The sequence below is a fragment of the Buteo buteo genome, chromosome 19 (genome assembly GCF_964188355.1).
Source record: "Buteo buteo chromosome 19, bButBut1.hap1.1, whole genome shotgun sequence".
Lineage (NCBI taxonomy): Eukaryota > Metazoa > Chordata > Aves > Accipitriformes > Accipitridae > Buteo > Buteo buteo.
In genome coordinates, this window is record NC_134189.1 from 13,692,288 (window position 1) to 13,710,923 (window position 18,636).

At 42.2% G+C, this 18,636-nt stretch overlaps 1 protein-coding gene across 12 annotated transcripts in view; it reads left to right on the forward strand.

The window, feature by feature from the left end:
• The window catches only part of CACNA1C (calcium voltage-gated channel subunit alpha1 C), a 490,124-nt gene that overhangs the window by 430,217 nt on the left and 41,271 nt on the right, over positions 1–18,636 (forward strand). For 8 of the 12 annotated variants that reach the window (XM_075051188.1, XM_075051198.1, XM_075051193.1 and 5 more), the window contains exon 30: positions 2,741–2,824. In XM_075051188.1, coding sequence (XP_074907289.1) covers positions 2,741–2,824 — 84 coding nt within the window. Of the gene's footprint in view, positions 1–2,740; positions 2,825–3,446; positions 3,531–18,636 lie in introns of all 12 variants that reach the window. The other 4 variants (XM_075051189.1, XM_075051192.1, XM_075051195.1 and 1 more) reach the window with 2 other exon arrangements.

Genomic DNA, 18,636 nt, shown 5'->3' on the forward strand with positions numbered 1-18,636 from the left:
AAAGGGACCTTTTCTTTCCAGGCCTGAATCTCTCCTGAGATGTGCCAGCTGTATCAGTACAGTATCATTGCTTCCAGTGAAGTTGCATTACTGCAACTGGGAGCCAAATTTAGTTCACTGGCTTCAGCGGTCGTCTGAGGACAGGATGTGATGCTACTTGTCACCTGGGTTTTGTCCCAACAGCAAATGCTGTTTTACCAGCAGCAATGGCTATTGGGCTGTACCTAAGAAGTTGATCAGTAAAAAGAAATTGTGAATTTGGTTACGCCAAAAACATTCTTTGCAGTATGATGCCAATCATAATAAAAAATAACCACTTATCCATCACCACAGATTTAAAAATAGTCATCATTTTCATGGGCAAAACCTGAACAACATGTTTTGGATCTTCACCTTTGCAACTGCCCAAAAGCAAATTCTGTTTTTTTGGAGTTCTTTGGGTTCCTGCTGAAATCCTTAATAGTTCCTGAACCATGCAATTTGAGAAGGAAATGGAAGATAGCCATGCTATTGGATGTATGTATTCATTTGGCATGTGAGCAGTGCCATTGCCTACAGCAGGACTGTGCACGTGAACAGGGGCAGGAGGATTGGGTCTGTTGTCTTCTACTCTGTTCTCTTTGATCCTGCAAGTGTACTGTCTGCCAAGGTCGCATCAGGCTGCAAAGGCACTTTTTGCAACTCTGTATGATCTGTGTCTGTCCTTTATTTATTCAAAATGCGTTTGCCTCTACAATTTAATCTGCTGTTCTCTCCCTCCCCTTCCTCTTGGTGAAGTCTAATTACAGTTTTATTCCAGGTCCATCTGGTTGCTAACGATGCTGGACATCACCGCTGAATTCATTCTAATATTTGTTGTGTATTTTCTAGGCTGGACGCTGAATAATAATATTCTCTGAATTTGCTTTTGCTCCTGTTTCCTTCCTCCCTGTTGTAGCTAATTGCGTAGTAATGTGTAGCCATGGGATGATTACTCCTCCTAGTGTAGATCTGCTAAGAGTTGCCTATTTCAGGCTGCAGAATAAAGAGGGGGGTTGTTGGTTTTGAGGAGAAGATTTCAAAGTTCACTCTACCAGCTCCCTTCACTGGTGTGGAACGAGCTGGGCAGTAGCTTTCTCTGCTTCAACCCCCCCCCCTTTTTTTTTTTTTCCCCCTGCCCCAAGCATAATACAGTTTATAACTGTGAGTCTCAGAGCATCCTGGAGGCAGTGTTTCAACATGTAGAAAGACATTTTTGCCAGTGCCTGCTCCAAGTGATGGTTGAACCCACAGTAATTTCAGGTTCCCAAGCCTGGCTTGTGCAGTGCCAGTGCCGGGATTTTTTTTTATTATTTTTTTTTTTCACTTTCTGCAACACTGCCTGGGAACACAGTCTCACACTTTACCCATGACCTGACTCCCTGGCTAAGAATAGCAGTCGCAGTGCAACTTGGGTTCAGTCTCACTGGAGACATGCTGCAGCTGGGAAACAGGGAGGTCAGATTAGCCCATACTCACAAAACCAAACACATAAAAGGAGTACAGAGGATTTTGTATGTTCACCTCCTTTTAAGACTGCAGAACAAGGGGAAGACGTTAGCACAGGTGTTCAGTGAGCCAAGATAAATTTTCTTTGCTCATGACATTGACTTATACAGGAAGTTTACATACAGAAGCCCATCTTCTGGGCTGAACAGAACCTTTTCCAAAAGGGTCCTGTATCCTTACAGCCTATCCAGCCAAAAATCATGCAGGATGGGGACAGTAAGCAGTGCTGATTAGCATCTCCTGGGTGCCGCTTAGGACAATGAGGTGTTTGAGATAGCCCCTGAAGTGATTCTGCCCAGCAAAGTGAAGGTATGAGTTTAGCACATGCTAGCGGATCTGCCATGGCTTGTCCTAGACAGCTAACGTGACAGTGATGCTGTGGCACTACCTGTAGCATGAGTGAGCAACAGGTCGTGTTCTGAGCACATGCTAAAGCCAACTTTGCTCTCATTCTTACCCCGTCCTCGTGGGATGCGCCAGCACGCGCTACATTCACACCTTTGTTTTGTGGTGCAGACGTGCTTTCAGAGTAACAGAAATACCAGTCCTGCTCTGTAGTTTTAAGACAGGAGCTAAAGCATTAGTAATAGAAACTGTTAGGCTAATGACTGTCATAATACTCATTGTGGCTGGGTAAAGATAAAGGTGACAACCAGTGAGGTTTAAATAGCACATCCCCAGCTTGACTGTGCCCTCTGCTCCGTCATGACGTGGCAGCCAGCCGTTCCCAGCGCCAGCACAGAGCGTTACCTCTGGTACATGGACTGGTGGATTGATATTCACACTGGCAGAAGGGGAGCCGTTTTTTGAGAGAACCGTATGATACCATTCCTGTACTCTTCCCCCAGCCAAATCTAAGCCAAATGGGGAAGGGTGCTGTGTTGCTAGGAATCGGAGATGTCTGGAGGAGCTGGTCCCACAAGCCCTACTCCTGTGAGCAGACATGCTCGAAGCGATCTGTGTGGCTTCCCTTCACCCCCGTCCCAGAGTCGGAGGGGAGGGGTGGCTGCACTGGGATCGCATTTGCTGGATAGGGGCTGCTCACACAAGTCAGGAATCCCAGGACTGGGCTACAGCTTGAGGCAAAACAAGTAGACTAAGAGGAAAACCCCTTGAGGTATCAGGGCAGTAATTCTAATGGTAATTTTGAACTGTTTTTGTCTGTCTAACATTCCTTTTTAATCCCCATCCTGCCTGCCCCTTCCTTATGTAGGGTTACTTTAGTGATCCTTGGAATGTTTTTGACTTCCTCATCGTAATTGGCAGCATTATAGACGTCATTCTCAGTGAAACTAATGTGAGTATTACTCTACCCTCCCCAGGATACCACCACCTCCTCCTCCTCTGCTGTTCCTTCTCTCTTTCTCTCTTTCTTTCTCTCTCTTTTTTTTTTTCTGGTTTTTTTCCCTCTAGTCATGCTTTTATTGAACTTGCCGTCGTCCTTCTCCTTCTCCCAGGGAAAAAAAAAGGAGGGGGGGAAATGCCTCCTTCTTTTTCACTTGTCATAGCTCGCCCCAAGGCTGTGACTGGTGAAAGCGCACAGAGTTTGGGGTGTGTGTGCTTTTTTTCCCTCCAAAAGGTAGACATGCTTGAGTGTAACTTTCTGACTAACCAGGCTTTTGTTGATACCCTCCATCATGTGAAACGTTACAGAGGTTTGAGCAACCAATACTGTAGAGTGGTAAGAGACTATTTAATATGCCCACGTAACCTCTTTCTTTTCTTATTTTTTTCCTCTTCTCTCCCTCTTTCATGCCTTTGTTTTATTTTGTTTTTTTATTTTATTTTATTTTACTTTTTACTTTTTTTCCCTCTTTTCTCCCTTTCCCTCTCTCTCTCTCCCTCCTCTCTCTCTCTCTCATATTCTTTCTTTCTCTTCCTTTCTCTCTCTCTTTCCTTGGCTTCTCTGCCACATGCAGCACTATTTCTGTGATGCATGGAATACATTTGACGCCTTGATTGTTGTGGGTAGCATTGTTGATATAGCAATCACCGAGGTGAACGTAAGTAGCTGGCGTCTGTCCATGATCGTGCCTGCTCTAACATTCATTTGTCTTTCCCGGGTTCTTTTTTTTTTCCCCTCCCCCTTCCTACTTTCTTTTGAGTTTGTTTTCAGAGCTTTTTGATTAGTTTTGAAGCTCTCTTTTTTTGTTTTGTTTTGTTTTCTTCTGTTTTAATTTTTGGAACGACTTAAAGGACTTTTTGACCGTTGCATCATTTTCTTCCCCTCATAATCCGCCTGGCATGAATTAAACTGTATAGCAGGAAAAGTGATGGGAAACGTGGAGTGTAAGTGAAAAAGCTCTTTGTGCCATGGGAAGCTGCTAGAGTAGTCCCAGGCCAGCACTTTGGTCTACACATTGTTATGCTTTGCTTCCCATGGCAGTTCAATACTCTCCACCCCACAGAGATCTAAAGGTCAGTTCTTTCGAGGTGGAACTGCGGGAACCAAACCAGGAATCCTCCCTGTGCCTCCTCACGAAGGCTTCCTCCGAAAGAAATAAAGACCAAATCATCTCTATTTAGATGAACGTTCTCCCAATGTTTGGTTTCTAATTTGAAAAAAGGTAGAAAAAATAAAAACAAAACAGAAAGCCCAAAGAAAAACAAAGCGCCAGAGGTTCAACCCAGGGTTTTGGGTTTGCAACCCGGTTTGCTCCATCTCACAAATTCCACCAGCACAATTGACACTGATTGGCCCCGCTGGTGCCCATCTCAGCAGACAGGTGAAGGACTGAATGAGCCACGGAGACTGAAATGAGCAGCTGGTGTTCAAGGAATAAATCACATCAGGCAAACTTTCTCCTCTGTCTTTCTTTGGAGGTAGATGGATGTAGAATTACAGGTTAAACAGACAAAGGACAGGCAGGAAACACACAGATTCTCAAAAGAAAGACTACAAAGGACCCACTGGGTTTATGAGCACAGACAGAAATTGCACTGCAGAATCCAGCTTAGCAAGGCCAGGAAAATAGAAAGATTGAAAGAAAATTGCTGTAAATATGTTAATGAAGAGCAAATCAATCATGAATTTGCAAAATGATGTGGCTGTTGAATAAACATTCCAGCTTGGAATTGTTGTGTACTGTAGAGGCAATCCATCGCAAGCAGAAAAGTGACAACATAGTTTTCATTCAGTGCTGTGTTTAGGGAAAAATGTAGGTGACATTTTGAAAAAAATCAAAATGCCGTACTTGGAACTTTCCAAACAAAATGTTTTCATATCTTGGTTCTAGTTTAATTTCTGTTCAACATGACTTTTTTTTTAGTTCTGAAACAGGGACATTTATCCAAGTTGTAATATTTTGATTTTTAATAAATGAAATATTTCATTTGACACTAGTCTATTTTCCTTGCCTTTTGAGAGAATGGAAAATAGTTTCTAACTGGAAATGAACTTCTATTTTACATCTCTTAGATGTCCTACTTTCTGGACACAAAAAATTGTTTACAACATTTCCTCCAGAATGTTGTAAACAATTTTGGTTACCCTTTTACTAGAGAGACATTAGAAATGTGCTGACTTTTTAGAGGGAAGTTACAGTGATCAGCAGGCTGAAGTTGTTAATTTTAAAGAATGAAATTAAAACCTTTTTTTATGCCACACTTGTCACAAGAAAACTAAATGGGGAACCTGGCAATAGCCTTCAGATTATGAGAAAGTTCGATTCTCATCCACAGAGGCAGAACTGTACACAGTAATTCAGGAAATAAGTACAGTTAACTGGAGATGAATTATGATAAACATCAACAAGACTTTCCTGACCAATGTATTTGAATCTGTACAAAAGTCTTCCAAGCAGAAAGGAAGGAAATCCTTGTGTTTTGATAAATGAATGGAGGTCTATTGTAGTCAGAAACCCTGTACTGGAGGGAAAATCTAATGCATCCTTTTGAAGAAATTCACAGTAATTTCCTATAAATTAAAGAACTTTTTACATCATGGGTTAAGGCACTTTGATACACATCTCATTAAACTTCAGTCATCTGAGAGGAAGACAGATAGTCACCCAGGCCTCCTCTTACTGTTAGTAGAGAGAAACGCACACCTCCCCAGGCCAACCTGTGCCTCCCTGTACATGTCTGTGACAGGGGAAATGAATTGCTCTTTGGAGGTACCCATCCAGTGACTGGTGAGTGTCTAGGTTTGTTAGGTTTGTCTAGACACCCAGCTCTCAGATGCTAAATTTAAGCAGGATAAATGGCATTCACTCTCAGCATGTTGTCAAGAAGGTCACGCTGCTGCTAATTGTGCTATGTTCTGATCTTCAGTCTCCAGGGCTAGCCATACTGGTGTGCTTAATTACCACTGACAAGGCTCCCTCTCTTTTCCATTCCCTGTCTAAATTCAAGTTCATGTCAGCCAAGGCCCAGAATCCAGTTTTTGGTTATAGAAGTCTCTGAAAAATGAGGTTGTGCCTCTGTCCAAACCACCATCACCTGTCTTAGTTGAGGAGGCAGCAGGAGTGGCCCTGACTCTTTTAGTAAGGGTTATGACGAGCATTGCATAATGGTCCCTCTGTTTCCTCTAAAGAATCCTTTCCTTCTATACAGTTTTTACAGATTTCTGCACACGTCTTTTTGTTACCTGGCATGTTTAAATCTTCTCTTTTTATCTAGGCAAGTCCTTTGCTACTAGTTTCTAATGTTTGTTACTAAAAACTTGCACAATCTTTTGATGCACTGATAAATAAGCAGCAGCTATGGATGGAGTTTGTTCTGAAATGTTCTGAAATCCCTTTGCACTTATAACCCTTATTGAATAAGAGAATGTTTTGTATGTTGGTTTGTCCTGTCGGATTCCCTTCCTGCTAGCAGCACTTGATATGTTACATCTGTAGCAAATGGGCTTTGGAAGTAGCAGCCCATCTTGGATGGAGAGTTGTCATCTTCCCAAGCAGTGTGAGGCAGTTTATCAGATAACACTTCTCCCCTTCTCCTCAGGAGCTTGTTGCTTTCTTGCTGTTTGTGGGTTTGAGCAAACCCTGCCTTGTGTTTCTGTACACTGTCTTGTCTTGTTCCAAGAGACCTGGAGTCTGAAAAAGAAAGAAAAAATAAACCCTAAAATGCCAATAAACTCCACTAACTGGAGATGTTTAGACTGGTCAGGTGCAGGTAAGATGTTTCTGCCCAGCTCCTTAGAAGCTGAAGAAAGTTTGTGGTAGGGTCTTGGAAGGTGCTGCTTTTGGAGCTAAAGGACAGTTTTCATTGTGGTCAGTCAGGGAAGATGGATACACCTGGCACAGGTTAGTTTGACATGTGGACATAGACATGTAAGCCTGAAATCTCTGTGAGGTTCACCAGACGTTTGCATTCAGGGGAAGCAGACCCAGCAGGGGCTGAGCTGCAAGAGCTGTAGTTGTGGTGGGAACCCTGACTGACAGGCTCCACAGCGTGCGTGTAGGTATGTGCTTGCATCTATTTGTGCAGATCCCCGTGCTCTGTTTTTTCCTTTTGACAATTATTTTTGTTTCTTGAAAAGGGATTTCCCAGACCAAAACCTTCGTTAAGATATATGTGAGTGTGCATGGGTGGGTCTTTGTGTGTGCACTCCATTGGTTGTAGTATATGTTCCTGAATGTGTTTGGATGCCTGTGTATGGGCTACAAATCCATGGGAGAGTGTACAGACATGAATCCGTGGGGGGGAAGAGAGTGTGTATGCAAGCATACGTATTTCATATGTATTTGCGTTCCGAATGGTTGTTGATGGAGACACACGGGTTGTTGTGTATGTAACTGAGTCCATTAACATGTTTTCTGAGCCAATGTGGCTATCTCACTGTGCAAGTTTGATCTGCTTATGGGTGGGTGTTTATATCTGAGAGTTTCCTGTATGCAGGCATGTTCATCTGCATGCCTGTGGGTGAGTGTACAGTTGCATGTCAAGCTCAGCATATTTTTGTTAGCATGGCTGTGCATTCAAAAATAGTAAGAAGGCATGTACTCATGAGGTAGGCCCCCAGGTTGCCTTCAGCATTTCCGAGTCCTTTAGGAAGTCTCTACTTAAAATACCTCCACAGTGAGGAGATATATCAAGTGAAAAGTCCAGTTGCATCATGTTAGGCCCACTTTCTTGCTGCAACTTGGGAACATCACCCAAGTCCCCCCAACAAGCTCCACAGACACATGGAGATGCATCTCATACAACTGAGTAAGTGCAAAAGGCACCAGGCGGGTTAAAATCTAGTGGGTTTGAAAACTTGAGTGTGGCACAGTTTCTGCCAAACTCACTTTTAAATTGCCTTACTTTCAAGCTGCATTTTCAGAGCTTTTGCTTCTCAGTAAGTGTTACACACTTAATTTCCTGGCCACAAAATAAAGATTTTTTGCAAAAATTTCTGGAAATATTCAATGATTCTATTTTGGGCCACTCTTAAGCCACTTCTTAAGTAACTCCAGAGGGAGGGGAGGACTTTTTAATCTGCTATTAGAAAAAGAATTTCCAAGGCAGAGACCACATCTACCATGTGTCAACTCTCTTCAAGTGCTAAGACCAAGAACGACTTTCGGGGAATAAAATGAAAGATGATGTAATATATGGGGCCTGGGAGGTTGGGCCTGTGGGTTGTATTCCTTGGACTTTGACTAGATACCTACACCTCAGTCTCCCCATCAGTAAATTAGAGATTGTTATTATTCCCTATGTTAAGAAAGCATTGTCATTAGTGTTTACAAAACACTTTAAGGTCCTTAGAAGAAAACATTAAGGTGGTAAAAATTATTACTACCTATTATAATAATAATAATAGCAAAGAAAGTATTATAGGAATTGAATAAAAGCCAGCAAATTTGGAATATATCATCCCAGAAGTAGCCCCACACACAGGCTTGCATTCCCTTCCTTTCCACATCAGCAGACACAGCCTGGAGTTGAGTGCTGTGAAGCTGACTTACAGCCTGCTGTCCCTTCCTCCAGGCAAAGAAAGTTGCTCATTACTATTTGTTGTGCTGTATCAAAGGGGGAAATCAAGTTCGATTTGTGCTCTGTGCTACAGTGCCCAAAGAGATGAAAGAAAAGAGTCAGACCCTGGGAAAAGCTGCTAATGTAACCTCCTTCCTCTCAGTCAGAGAGAAGAGCCGACACCTCTCTGGTCCATTGGGTCCTTTTTCCTTCACCCTTTCCCCTGACAGTGTCAGACCAAAGATTCACTGTGGCTGAGTCTTTATTTGCCACCAAAGCGATGCTCATAGCAGTGCTCACTGAGCTGGATGCATCCCTGCAGCCAGCCGAGAGGTTGGCCCATCCAGCCGCAGTGGGCAGTTCATGGCGTGCAGTTGTGTGAGAGTTACGGAGGCATGTTCAGGTGGGAGCATGTGTGTGTCCAGAGCACCGGTGTAGGTACCAGTGACAGTGGGGATGTCGTGTGTTTGATTCTGTCTGTCTGTCTTGAAAGGATGTCAGGAAGGGAAGGTTTGTGCCTACCTGTGAGCCTGTCGCCAAGGGCTTCTGCCAGTGCCTCTGAGTGTGTCTGCATGTGCGGGTACCTCTGTGTTCGTCAGCTGTGTCTGGGAGTGCATGAGGATGACTGAGCAAAACCATCTGGACTGGTATCCATCCCACCTGTTCCACTCAGTGACCGTACCTGCATGTCTGAGCGTGTCTGTGAACACTGCAGGAGGTACAGAGGAGGAGGAGGTACCTGTGACAGGTATGCTATGCAATACAGCAGATGTGATGAGCCAGGGGGTGTGCATGGGTACAAGATGAGAACTATCAGGGATAGGGAGTTGGGGACTTGCAGGTTTTTGTGAATTAATGGAGTATTTCCCTGCATAAGTTGCCCTCCTGCTGTAAACAGTACACATTTTCCTACAAGTGAGCATTGCAGCTGGTTTGAGGGTTGATGGAAATGGTGGGGTTTTTTAATGGGAGAGGTCACAGGAGGAGAAAAAAAGGAAAGTACAATGTTGTGTGTGATCTAATCCATGCTGGCATCTGGGAGACATAGGACCTGGGCGCTTCAGAAAGTAGCACCCCCACGAAGAAGGTTAGAGAAACCCCAAACCCATCTTGCTGTATTACTTCCCCTAGAAATTGTTGGTCTGTTCTGTTGTGCCCAGGCCTGCTGGGTAGTGGTTTGACGTTTGTCTAGCAGATATTTAGGAGAGCTGAGTACTTTATATCTTGCACTTCTGAAAAGGTTTCCAAATTCTGGTAGGAGGTCAGCAGAGGGTTGCAGCTTGGTTGATTCCTGAGTACTGATGCAGTAAGGCCAGAGAGGTACCAAAGTGTTCAGCTCCCAAGAATACTTGGAGACCTGTGCAGTAATTTCTCCTTTAGTCGTCTTTATTTCTGAAGTAAAGCAGCTCAGGCTTAAACCAGGCGCATGGGCCCTTTCCTTACAGTCATCTTGCTTTTGGTATCAAGAGGCTTCTTATGATTTGTCATGGGCTCTTGCTCCCATTCTTTGGAATATCTGACAGCCTATACTCAAGTCTCCCCCTCACCTTCTCCTGCACTTCTCCCTTTTAACCCACCCCCTGCCTTTCTTCCTTTTCTCCCTTGTTTTCCTTTCCCTCGTCTCCAGCCACACTAAACCTCACAAGTTCATTTTCACCCTCAATCAATGTGTCTGAAGGCAGAGAACCAGTGGCTTAAATACTGCGATCCTTATTCAGGCAGAACTGCCCCAGGGCATTTCGCCTGTGCAAGGACTGGAGCCGTCGGCCCCTGTGACACAGTCCTATACACACACCCCCCCGCAATGGGAGCAAGGATCAGTGGAAGGACGACATACATCTAGCCTGCACCTCAGTTGGGACTGGCATTCATCTCTGTCGCTGCATCTGTCTGTCTGTCTGTCTGTCTCTACCTGTCTGGTTCTCTCTGCTTCCATGCCCTTTGCTGCTCAGATTTTGGCCATCAGCTGCCACTGGACACAAATCTTTGCAATTCCTAGAACTTGCAAGTTCATTTACCCAAACCTTCTGGAAGAGGCAGAAAACATCTCCCTCCTTCTCTCCTTCTCTCTCCCTCTTTCTCAAATGCTGTCTGGGTAGCAGAGGCCTCCAAATTATGTAGCAAAGGGCTGGAGAAGCACAGCGGCTTCTTTTGACATCTTGTGTTGTCATACCCTTACTGCTGCCATCCTAGAAGTTGTACGTAGTCCTGAGCTATCCCTGTGTGTGTGTATGTGTATGTATATATGACTTGTTTTCTTTTTGGAAAAACTACTGATAAAATTGATGGGGGGTGGGGGGGGGAGATTTAGTTTGCTTTTTTTAATATCTGGTGGTGGTTTATCGCTAGAATAATCCAGGTAATGCACCACGGTGGCCCCAGCTTCTCTATGCAGAAGCCACGTTGAAGCATGGTTGTGAGCTGTAGCAGTGGCAAATGCTAGTGCTTTATTTTGCCTTTGGTGAACATCAGGAGAGCTGCCCTGAACTCCTCCCCACTTAGGCTGAGATCGATTTGAATTTGATCACCTCCCATGCTTAATCAACAATTCTAGTGCATGTTTTTCACCCTGTGTTGGTGAGAAAGAAGTATGGTAAGACTATCTGTCCACAACCATGTTTGAACAGGGTTATTTTGTTTTTATTTATCTATATTTTTGTCATGAAGATGGGGCCTCTTTTTTTTTTCTCTTTTGGCTTAAAAATGTTGGTATTCTGAGTGCATTTCCAGAGTTCATAAGGCAATTTGCCCATTTAAAGAGGTGATTTTGGTAACTGTACAACTTTTGCTGTAAGGAAATCTGTACAAAATATGGGCAAACAGAAAAAAAAAGTATGTATTTTTTACAGAAAAGGGGATAGTAAATGCAAATGACTCCTTCCTCAGTTTACCTGAGTATTTGAGCTGTTACTGATGACTAGCAATATTAGCACAATAAGAAGAAAGCGTGTAGTTCCCACTTTGAAAGACTCTCCATACTACCCAGTTTTGAGGAAATACCTCAATATTGTGATTTCCGCAAAACTACTAGTTGTACTTGGCCTCTGATATTATTCCAGGTGCATGGAATAATCAGAATATATTTTAATGCAGGGGAGATTTAAGAGTAGCGTAAAACCAAATTTGCCTTACTGTATAAATTTAACCACATAGATGCTAGTTAATTAAAATATGAGAAACAGAAGATAAAGAATCCAGGAGAGCAAATTCTTAAAAGCTAATTGTAAAAGCAGCAAAAAGAGGCTTAGATAGCCCTAGAGCTGTAAGACTTGATGCACAAACCTGTCTGGAGTCCTTCTGAGTGAAAATGTTTAGAGCTCACTTTAAAATGGTGGGGCACAGCGTCTCCCTGACTACACTGAGGAGTGTATCATGCTTTTAATTACTGCAGGCTATCACATACCCAAAACCTTGGTGGGTTTCAAGGCTTTTAGAGAAGGAGTCCTGTTTTCTTATTTGACTGTAAATTATTGTTACAATAACAATAACAGCTAATAGTAGGAATACAAAGTACCACAGGTCTTGTCCTGTGTTGGTTCAATGGTAAAATAACCGTGTGACATACATTTCAGTACAAAGAGCTCTTTAAAAGACCTACATCCAGATTTTCTGACCAGTATTTAATTTTTCTTGTCATTTTTCTATCACAACACTTTTAAAAAAAACACACTACAATATTCTGGCATCAACATTTGTGATATAATACAGTTATATTTCATTTTCCTTTTAATTCCAATATGTTTTTCCAGAAAGCTAGTTAAAACGCACAAAAGAAAAAATAATAAAAAACATTAGAACTACCCAAAGCTGGTTATATTTTCCATTAGCTTGCTAGCCAGGATAAATCATTCCTTTTGCCTAGGAAAAGTTTCTTTTAACTTTCCCTGAACTCTAATAGAGATTGTATCTTTATATGAATCCATAGAAAAATCTCTGACTCTGATTCCTTAGATCATCTCTGAATATATTAATGTTAATTAATGATAGCTCCCTAAGCACCATAAGTTAGGTGGTCAAAAAGGTGCTCGGGTGAGTTTGAATCCAGCTGGTTCTGTCATCTAAGGCAATTCCTTGAAGCAGTGAAAGATGTTTTCTGGCATTTAATTCTCCTTTTTCTAAGACCTACTTTGCTGAGAATGCCCATGGAATTTTCCAGCGTTGCCGTTCTCTCCACACAGATTGCAGTAATAAAGGGTGCACAATTCCCTGTATTTCGCACATTCAGTTTTGCGGTAAATGCTTCTGTTCTTCATCCAAATTACAAGAGCTTTTAACATTGGTCCTCCAAGACCTCATTGCGTGCACCATCTCATACTATTATGCATATTTAGAGATCTGCTAACTCATTCCAGATTGCACTGCCAGTTGCAATGAAAGCAATGAAGGTGATGGAAGAAGGGAAAACACACACAAGTATTTCACTTGTTTTCCTCTTTAACTTTCTCTTCTCCCCCATCTTCTTATCCCCAGTGACTTTCTCCAAATTTTGCTGAAATCTTGGGTAGCGGGGATCATGTTTCTTATTCCCAGGAGCACTAGGAGTAGTTTTCAGCAAGGCAGTAATTAGTTCCCCTCTACCTACTGTATCAGTGATTTTTCCTGTCTGTCTTTAGCCAAGATACCATCAGTCCAGGGGAAAGGCTGTTCCCCTTTGTGAAGATTTTTGTGCCAGGCACTCGGCAGCAGTTCAGCATGGTGATGGGTACCATTTTGCAAACCCAAATGCACCGACTAACAGGAATTTTTTAGGTTCCCGCTAAAGACCTGAATGTGGGTTTTTTGCTGCTAGGTAAGAGAATGTGGCCTCCCAGCCAGATTTGTAATCAAAGGTAAACACATAAAAACTAATTTTATCCTTTCTAATCTAGTCAATTTAGCACCCTCATTTAGCTCCTGCCCTGCTCCCTCTACCCTCATATGTACCAGCCAGGCAAACATAAGGGGTTCTTTTTATTTCTCACTGGACAAACTGTTTTTAAAATGGCTGTACTCTTACCTTCCCTCACTGGTCTGTTCTTTGTGGAGACTGTCTGGCACAACAGGCCAACAAAATGACTTCTGTTTCATGTATCTTCCCAGACATCTGCTAAATGGGACCCATTCCCTACTGCATCCAGATGACCTAGCTGTGGAGACCGGATGGCTGCTTATGGTCAGCTGATTGATGGCCAACAACATGGGTCTGGCTCTAACTGCTAGTAAAACTGTTGCAGAGCAATGGGACATCCCAGCTGGTCACATCCCAGTCGTTCTCTCAAAATCCACTTTTATACTCAGAGATACCAGTCAGCAGTGCTATCTGCTAAGCCTTGTCTGAGTGAGTGGGAGAACATCTGCTTCACCCAAAGCCAGATCAAGTGACATCTTTTCCTAAGCTGAACAGACATGAAGGCAACGATGCCTCAGCAGTAAAGAAACACTTGTTAATAAAAAGGCACTAAAACAAATTGATATTTAGAGCTAGGGATTTTGAGACTCGGCTGTCTGCCCAAACTTGAACATAGTAAATCACACACAGTGAGCATTACATATCATCCAGGGTATCCCTACTATTTTTAACCAAAGAATTCATCAAATCAATAATCATTTATTCTTAGAAAGAGGTGTAGAACAAAAAAATGTTGCTCAGTAGCTTTGTAACAGCTAGCTGCAGTCTCCTTATGACCACCTGTAATGTGCTCTGATAATGCCTGTGATTGGCATTTCCAATCCCAGAATGGCTTGTAGGCTTTATTGTATCCCATATTAACACACAGAAATCCAGTACGACTCTGTAGGATGTTCTCTTCTAGGAAACATTCTGCATCAACATTAAATAACTTTCTAATTTAAAAGGCAATGAAAAGACACAGCCTGGGAATTAAATACTAACTGCTACAAATCTCAGCTGAAAATGGTCCATAACAAACTCTCTCTTTGGGCTGCTGGTATCTCTGGCTAGCCTCCTTTGAGCAGAGATTCATTACCCAAAAGTAACAGGGGCTGCTATTTTACCTGTAGCTACTGTCTCTTGCAGTCCACAGTCCTGTTGCATTTGAACGAAGGTGGATTGGGTTTTCTCCTGGTTTCAATGGCATGTGCAGTTTCTTTCAGAACCTTCATCAAAGCGTAAGATGGCTCATTCATCTTCACCCTGTCCCAGAGCCTTTGGGCTTGCCAAAGGAAGGATCCTGGCAACACTGCATGCAGAGTCTTTGAGCTGGTAGACTGCCTGCCTTCCTCCCTGGAAAAACCTGCTCATGATCTAGTCTCCATCTGGCTCTGTTAGTCCCCAGAAGAGTTATCATACTGAGGAGTGGGTATTTTGCTGTACACCACAGGCCTGCTTCTGACCTTAATACCACCAGTGTAATTTCCCATCAGTAATACAGGAGTTGCAAAGATGCTACTGAAGCTTCCTTCCAGATTCGCCTGCTGCTGCCAACCACATCACAGTAAACCCTTCACACTGAGGTCCCAGCAAACCCCTTCACAGATGGAGCCCTACAAAGTCCAAAGGCCTCCAGCCCTAGGCAGGTGAGGCTGCCCAGAGAAACCCCAGTAACACCAATACACAGAGGGCACCAAATTTCAATCTGTTCTTCATTTTTCCATCTTCCTTATCCTCTTCCCACACCCTGGAACCCTATTAGGTACTTAATAAGTAATTAACAAATAGCTGTAGAAGCTCAAACACTCAGTGCACTGAAGACAAGCACAGCCATGACAGAAGGACATGCTTCTGGGATTTTGCTTGATTCCTCAAATCATCAGCCCCCAGGGAAGATAAAGCCAGTAGATGTTACTCACTCTCTCAGTACTAATGGAGTATTGCAAGGTGTTGGAGACAAGGAAAGCTCCTGCCTACCCATGGCTCAAGAAATTCATCTTAGAGAAGAACTGTGCTGCCATTATCCTTTCGAAGACAGGCTGTGGGATGCTACAAGAAATGGAAAAATCAATACCTTGTACAGCACACAACAGCATGTCTTTAAAGTAACCAAGACTGGTATGAATGCTTTGAACAGTCTTTCTTCTTTTTCATTTCAAGATGAAAATCAGTGGCATGATCTTAGATGTGTCAGAGACCATCTCGCTACTTGCAGCCTTCCAGAGCACCTGCACTTTCACAACACTGCTACAAATAAGAAGTCAAGATAATGGATTTATTTGGGTATTTGGGATGGGAGAACCTGGATCTGAAAAGAACTGTCATTTGAAATGAGTCAAAACCAGATACAGGCTGTGCACCTTTTGGAAAACCAGCCGCACCAGATTTCCCTCCCTCTGTACCTCCCAGACAAAGAAAAACAAAAGAAAAGCGAATAATGATCAGTGTAATAGAAAACACAGATCTTCCTAAAGAGGTGGAGGAAAAGATGACTGCCTTTTCCAGCACAGTGTTAAATAGACTTCTGGGTTTGGTGTTTAAAAGCCATATTAACTTTGCCATAGGAAAGGCAGTGAGGCACATTGGACTACTTAGGAACAGCAATGAGGAAACCACTGGCATGGATGGTAATAGAGCTGAGGAAAGCTGGAGACCTGGGAACTCTAAATTTTCACACTTTTTCTCTCTCTCTATCTTGCTCAGTGGTCTGGTCTGTTCCCAGGGTCACCCCCCTCAGTCTGCTCTGGGCTGGGACAGCCTGATTACCTCCTTTGGGAGCCCTTGCCCTGAGAATCAAGAATCGGTCAAGTGAAAAGGCAAGTTGAATTTAAAAAGTCCACTCTGTCACACATGGCTTCTGGTAGAGGTGTTCAAATCAGCAAAACCTCTCCTCAGCTGATACTGAAACCGGAAAATCCTTAAAGTCACTCCACCTGTAAAACAAAAATAAAAGGGCCTGGACACAAATAGCCTTTCAACATTTATTTTCATGGCTCGGTTTATCTTTAGAGCCTTGCTATCCAAATGTTCTAGGGCTTTTTTTGGCTACATGTCCCACAAAACACAAATAATAGAACACAGGCAAGCTGCACCTGCCTCTCTGAGTCAGACCAGTACTTGTACCTGAAGATGAGCACTACATCTCTGATAGTGTTTAGTATCTACTTGTTTCTCAGGAGCCCCCCAGGCTTGATTACCGTAAGACTTGAACTCATCATTTACACAGAGCTAATGAGAAGGATTATTAAAACATCCTGAAAAATTAAGAATAATTTGCATGGATATACTTTACCAATTGTTCTGCTTTTCTGAAAGTCATGGAAAAAAGTAGAGCTTTCAGCTGTGTAAAAAGCAACTCTTTCATTAACTGTCCAGTAATTGTCAATCTAGGGTAATCTGCATAACCAAATTAAAGTAATTGACTTTCCTTATATGTACCTTAAGCACTTGGAACCGTAAGATTACTGTCTGACAATTTCATGGATATATATATATGAAATTAATTAATAAGCTATTCAAATTGGTATGATTTGCATATTTGAAGCTAATTAGAAAAGCATGCTCTAGAATTTCAAAACTTTAGAATACATAGGAAATGAAGGGAAAAAACTGATAGCTGCAGGACTTATTTGCTTTAAAAGTTACCTTGACCTTATTAACTGTATTTGAAATAGGCTTTTGTTGCATACGGATATGCTAATATTTCCCCCGAGATCTGAGATCGTGTGGAATCTGTCTGAAGTATAAATGCATATATATTGCATTTGTATGAACTGGCACTTGATGTCTATTGACCCACATGAGTTAGTGCAGGCAGAAATGTAATGGCAAGCTTCATTGTAGGTATCACATTTTTCCCAATTTCCCCTATTGCACCAAATAAAATTTTAATTCCCCAGTGCAAGAGATTTCAGAACCTTCTGCAGAGCTGCCTGAGGATTAGTGTGTTACATTGCACTGGAACAACTCAGGGCTTTTTCTGGGGAAATCAGCAAGGTATTCACTATTTGCCCCAGTAAAGGCAGCATCATACACCTTGATTCCCTGTTTTCCTGTAAGATGGTGCCCTTTTCTAATAGGCATTAAAACCAAACCTCAGTTTATGAAAATGAATCAAAAAACCTCTGGTGCTTCACCCAGATTAGAGGTATAAGAAGGCTTAGTTTTTTGTTACACAAAAGCCCCTTGTAACATTTTTTTCTGTTTTAAAATTGAATAAAAAATTAAAATTGAAAAATTTTCAGTAAAAGCTTATTCCAATAGAAATAATTGAGGAAAATCAAAACATTTGCTTAAGTAAAGTAAAAACAGTTTAGGCTGAGATTGATTTTTTTTCAGTTATATAACATTTCTAATGGAAATGAAAACTCAAATTGAAATGTGCAAGGACAAAAAGTGGATTTCAATCTTACATTTCTGAAATGGTTTTTTTCAAAATTGACATGTTTCTACAGAACATCTCACTTTCAGCATCAGCATTCTTCTAACAGAAAATATTTTTGTAGAAAAAAAAATAATTCTGGCTAGCTTTATTCAAAATATTCCCAGAAATTCTCAAAAAACTGCACACTTAATGGAAGAATGCAGAATTTGAGCAGCTTGCCTGGCTTTTTTTTTTTCCTGCTAATAATTTGATTTCACTGTAAGGTTGTGGGAATTGAGAATTATGCCATCTGCAATCCAGTAGTATTCCCTGTCAGAGAAATACCAGATATGTTTCTGCCTGGTCTTATAATAACTTCACAGACATTGGTGGCAGGTGGATCATCTCTAGAGTTCTTGTGATTAAAACCACACATAGCAGTGGCAGACAGATGACTTTGGAAGGGGTTGTGGTAACTCCCCAGTGTAATGGCAGCTATTACCTGCCAGCAGCCAGGTTGATTTGAAACCCTGACTTTTTCCAACTTTCCACAAAGACTTGTGTTAGCCAGCCTCCTGAGGTCACTTCAGACTTTTGACACTACAAATGCAAGAGAAAGTCTAGTGTCTTCTCTTTTATCATGTCTCCATGGCACTGATAAGTTCTAAACCCCTTTTTCTCCTATGCTCTGGTAAATTCTTGTTCTTCTTGAAGCTCATGTCCTTGCAGTTCCCATCTCAGCGTGACCCACATGGGTGAAAGAAAAATCTCCAGAACAGTAGTGCTGTTGGCTTGCCATTGCCCTATTTGTGTCCTCTACAGCCAGTCAAGATGAAGTGACCAAGCAGCTGAAACAGCCCTTTAGTTCTTTCTCACTCTCCGTAGCAACAAAATCAAATCACTGTTGGTCATCAGGTATCCCTTAATGAAACTGCTTTTAATTCTCCTCAAAATCTTATCCATGTTTGTATGA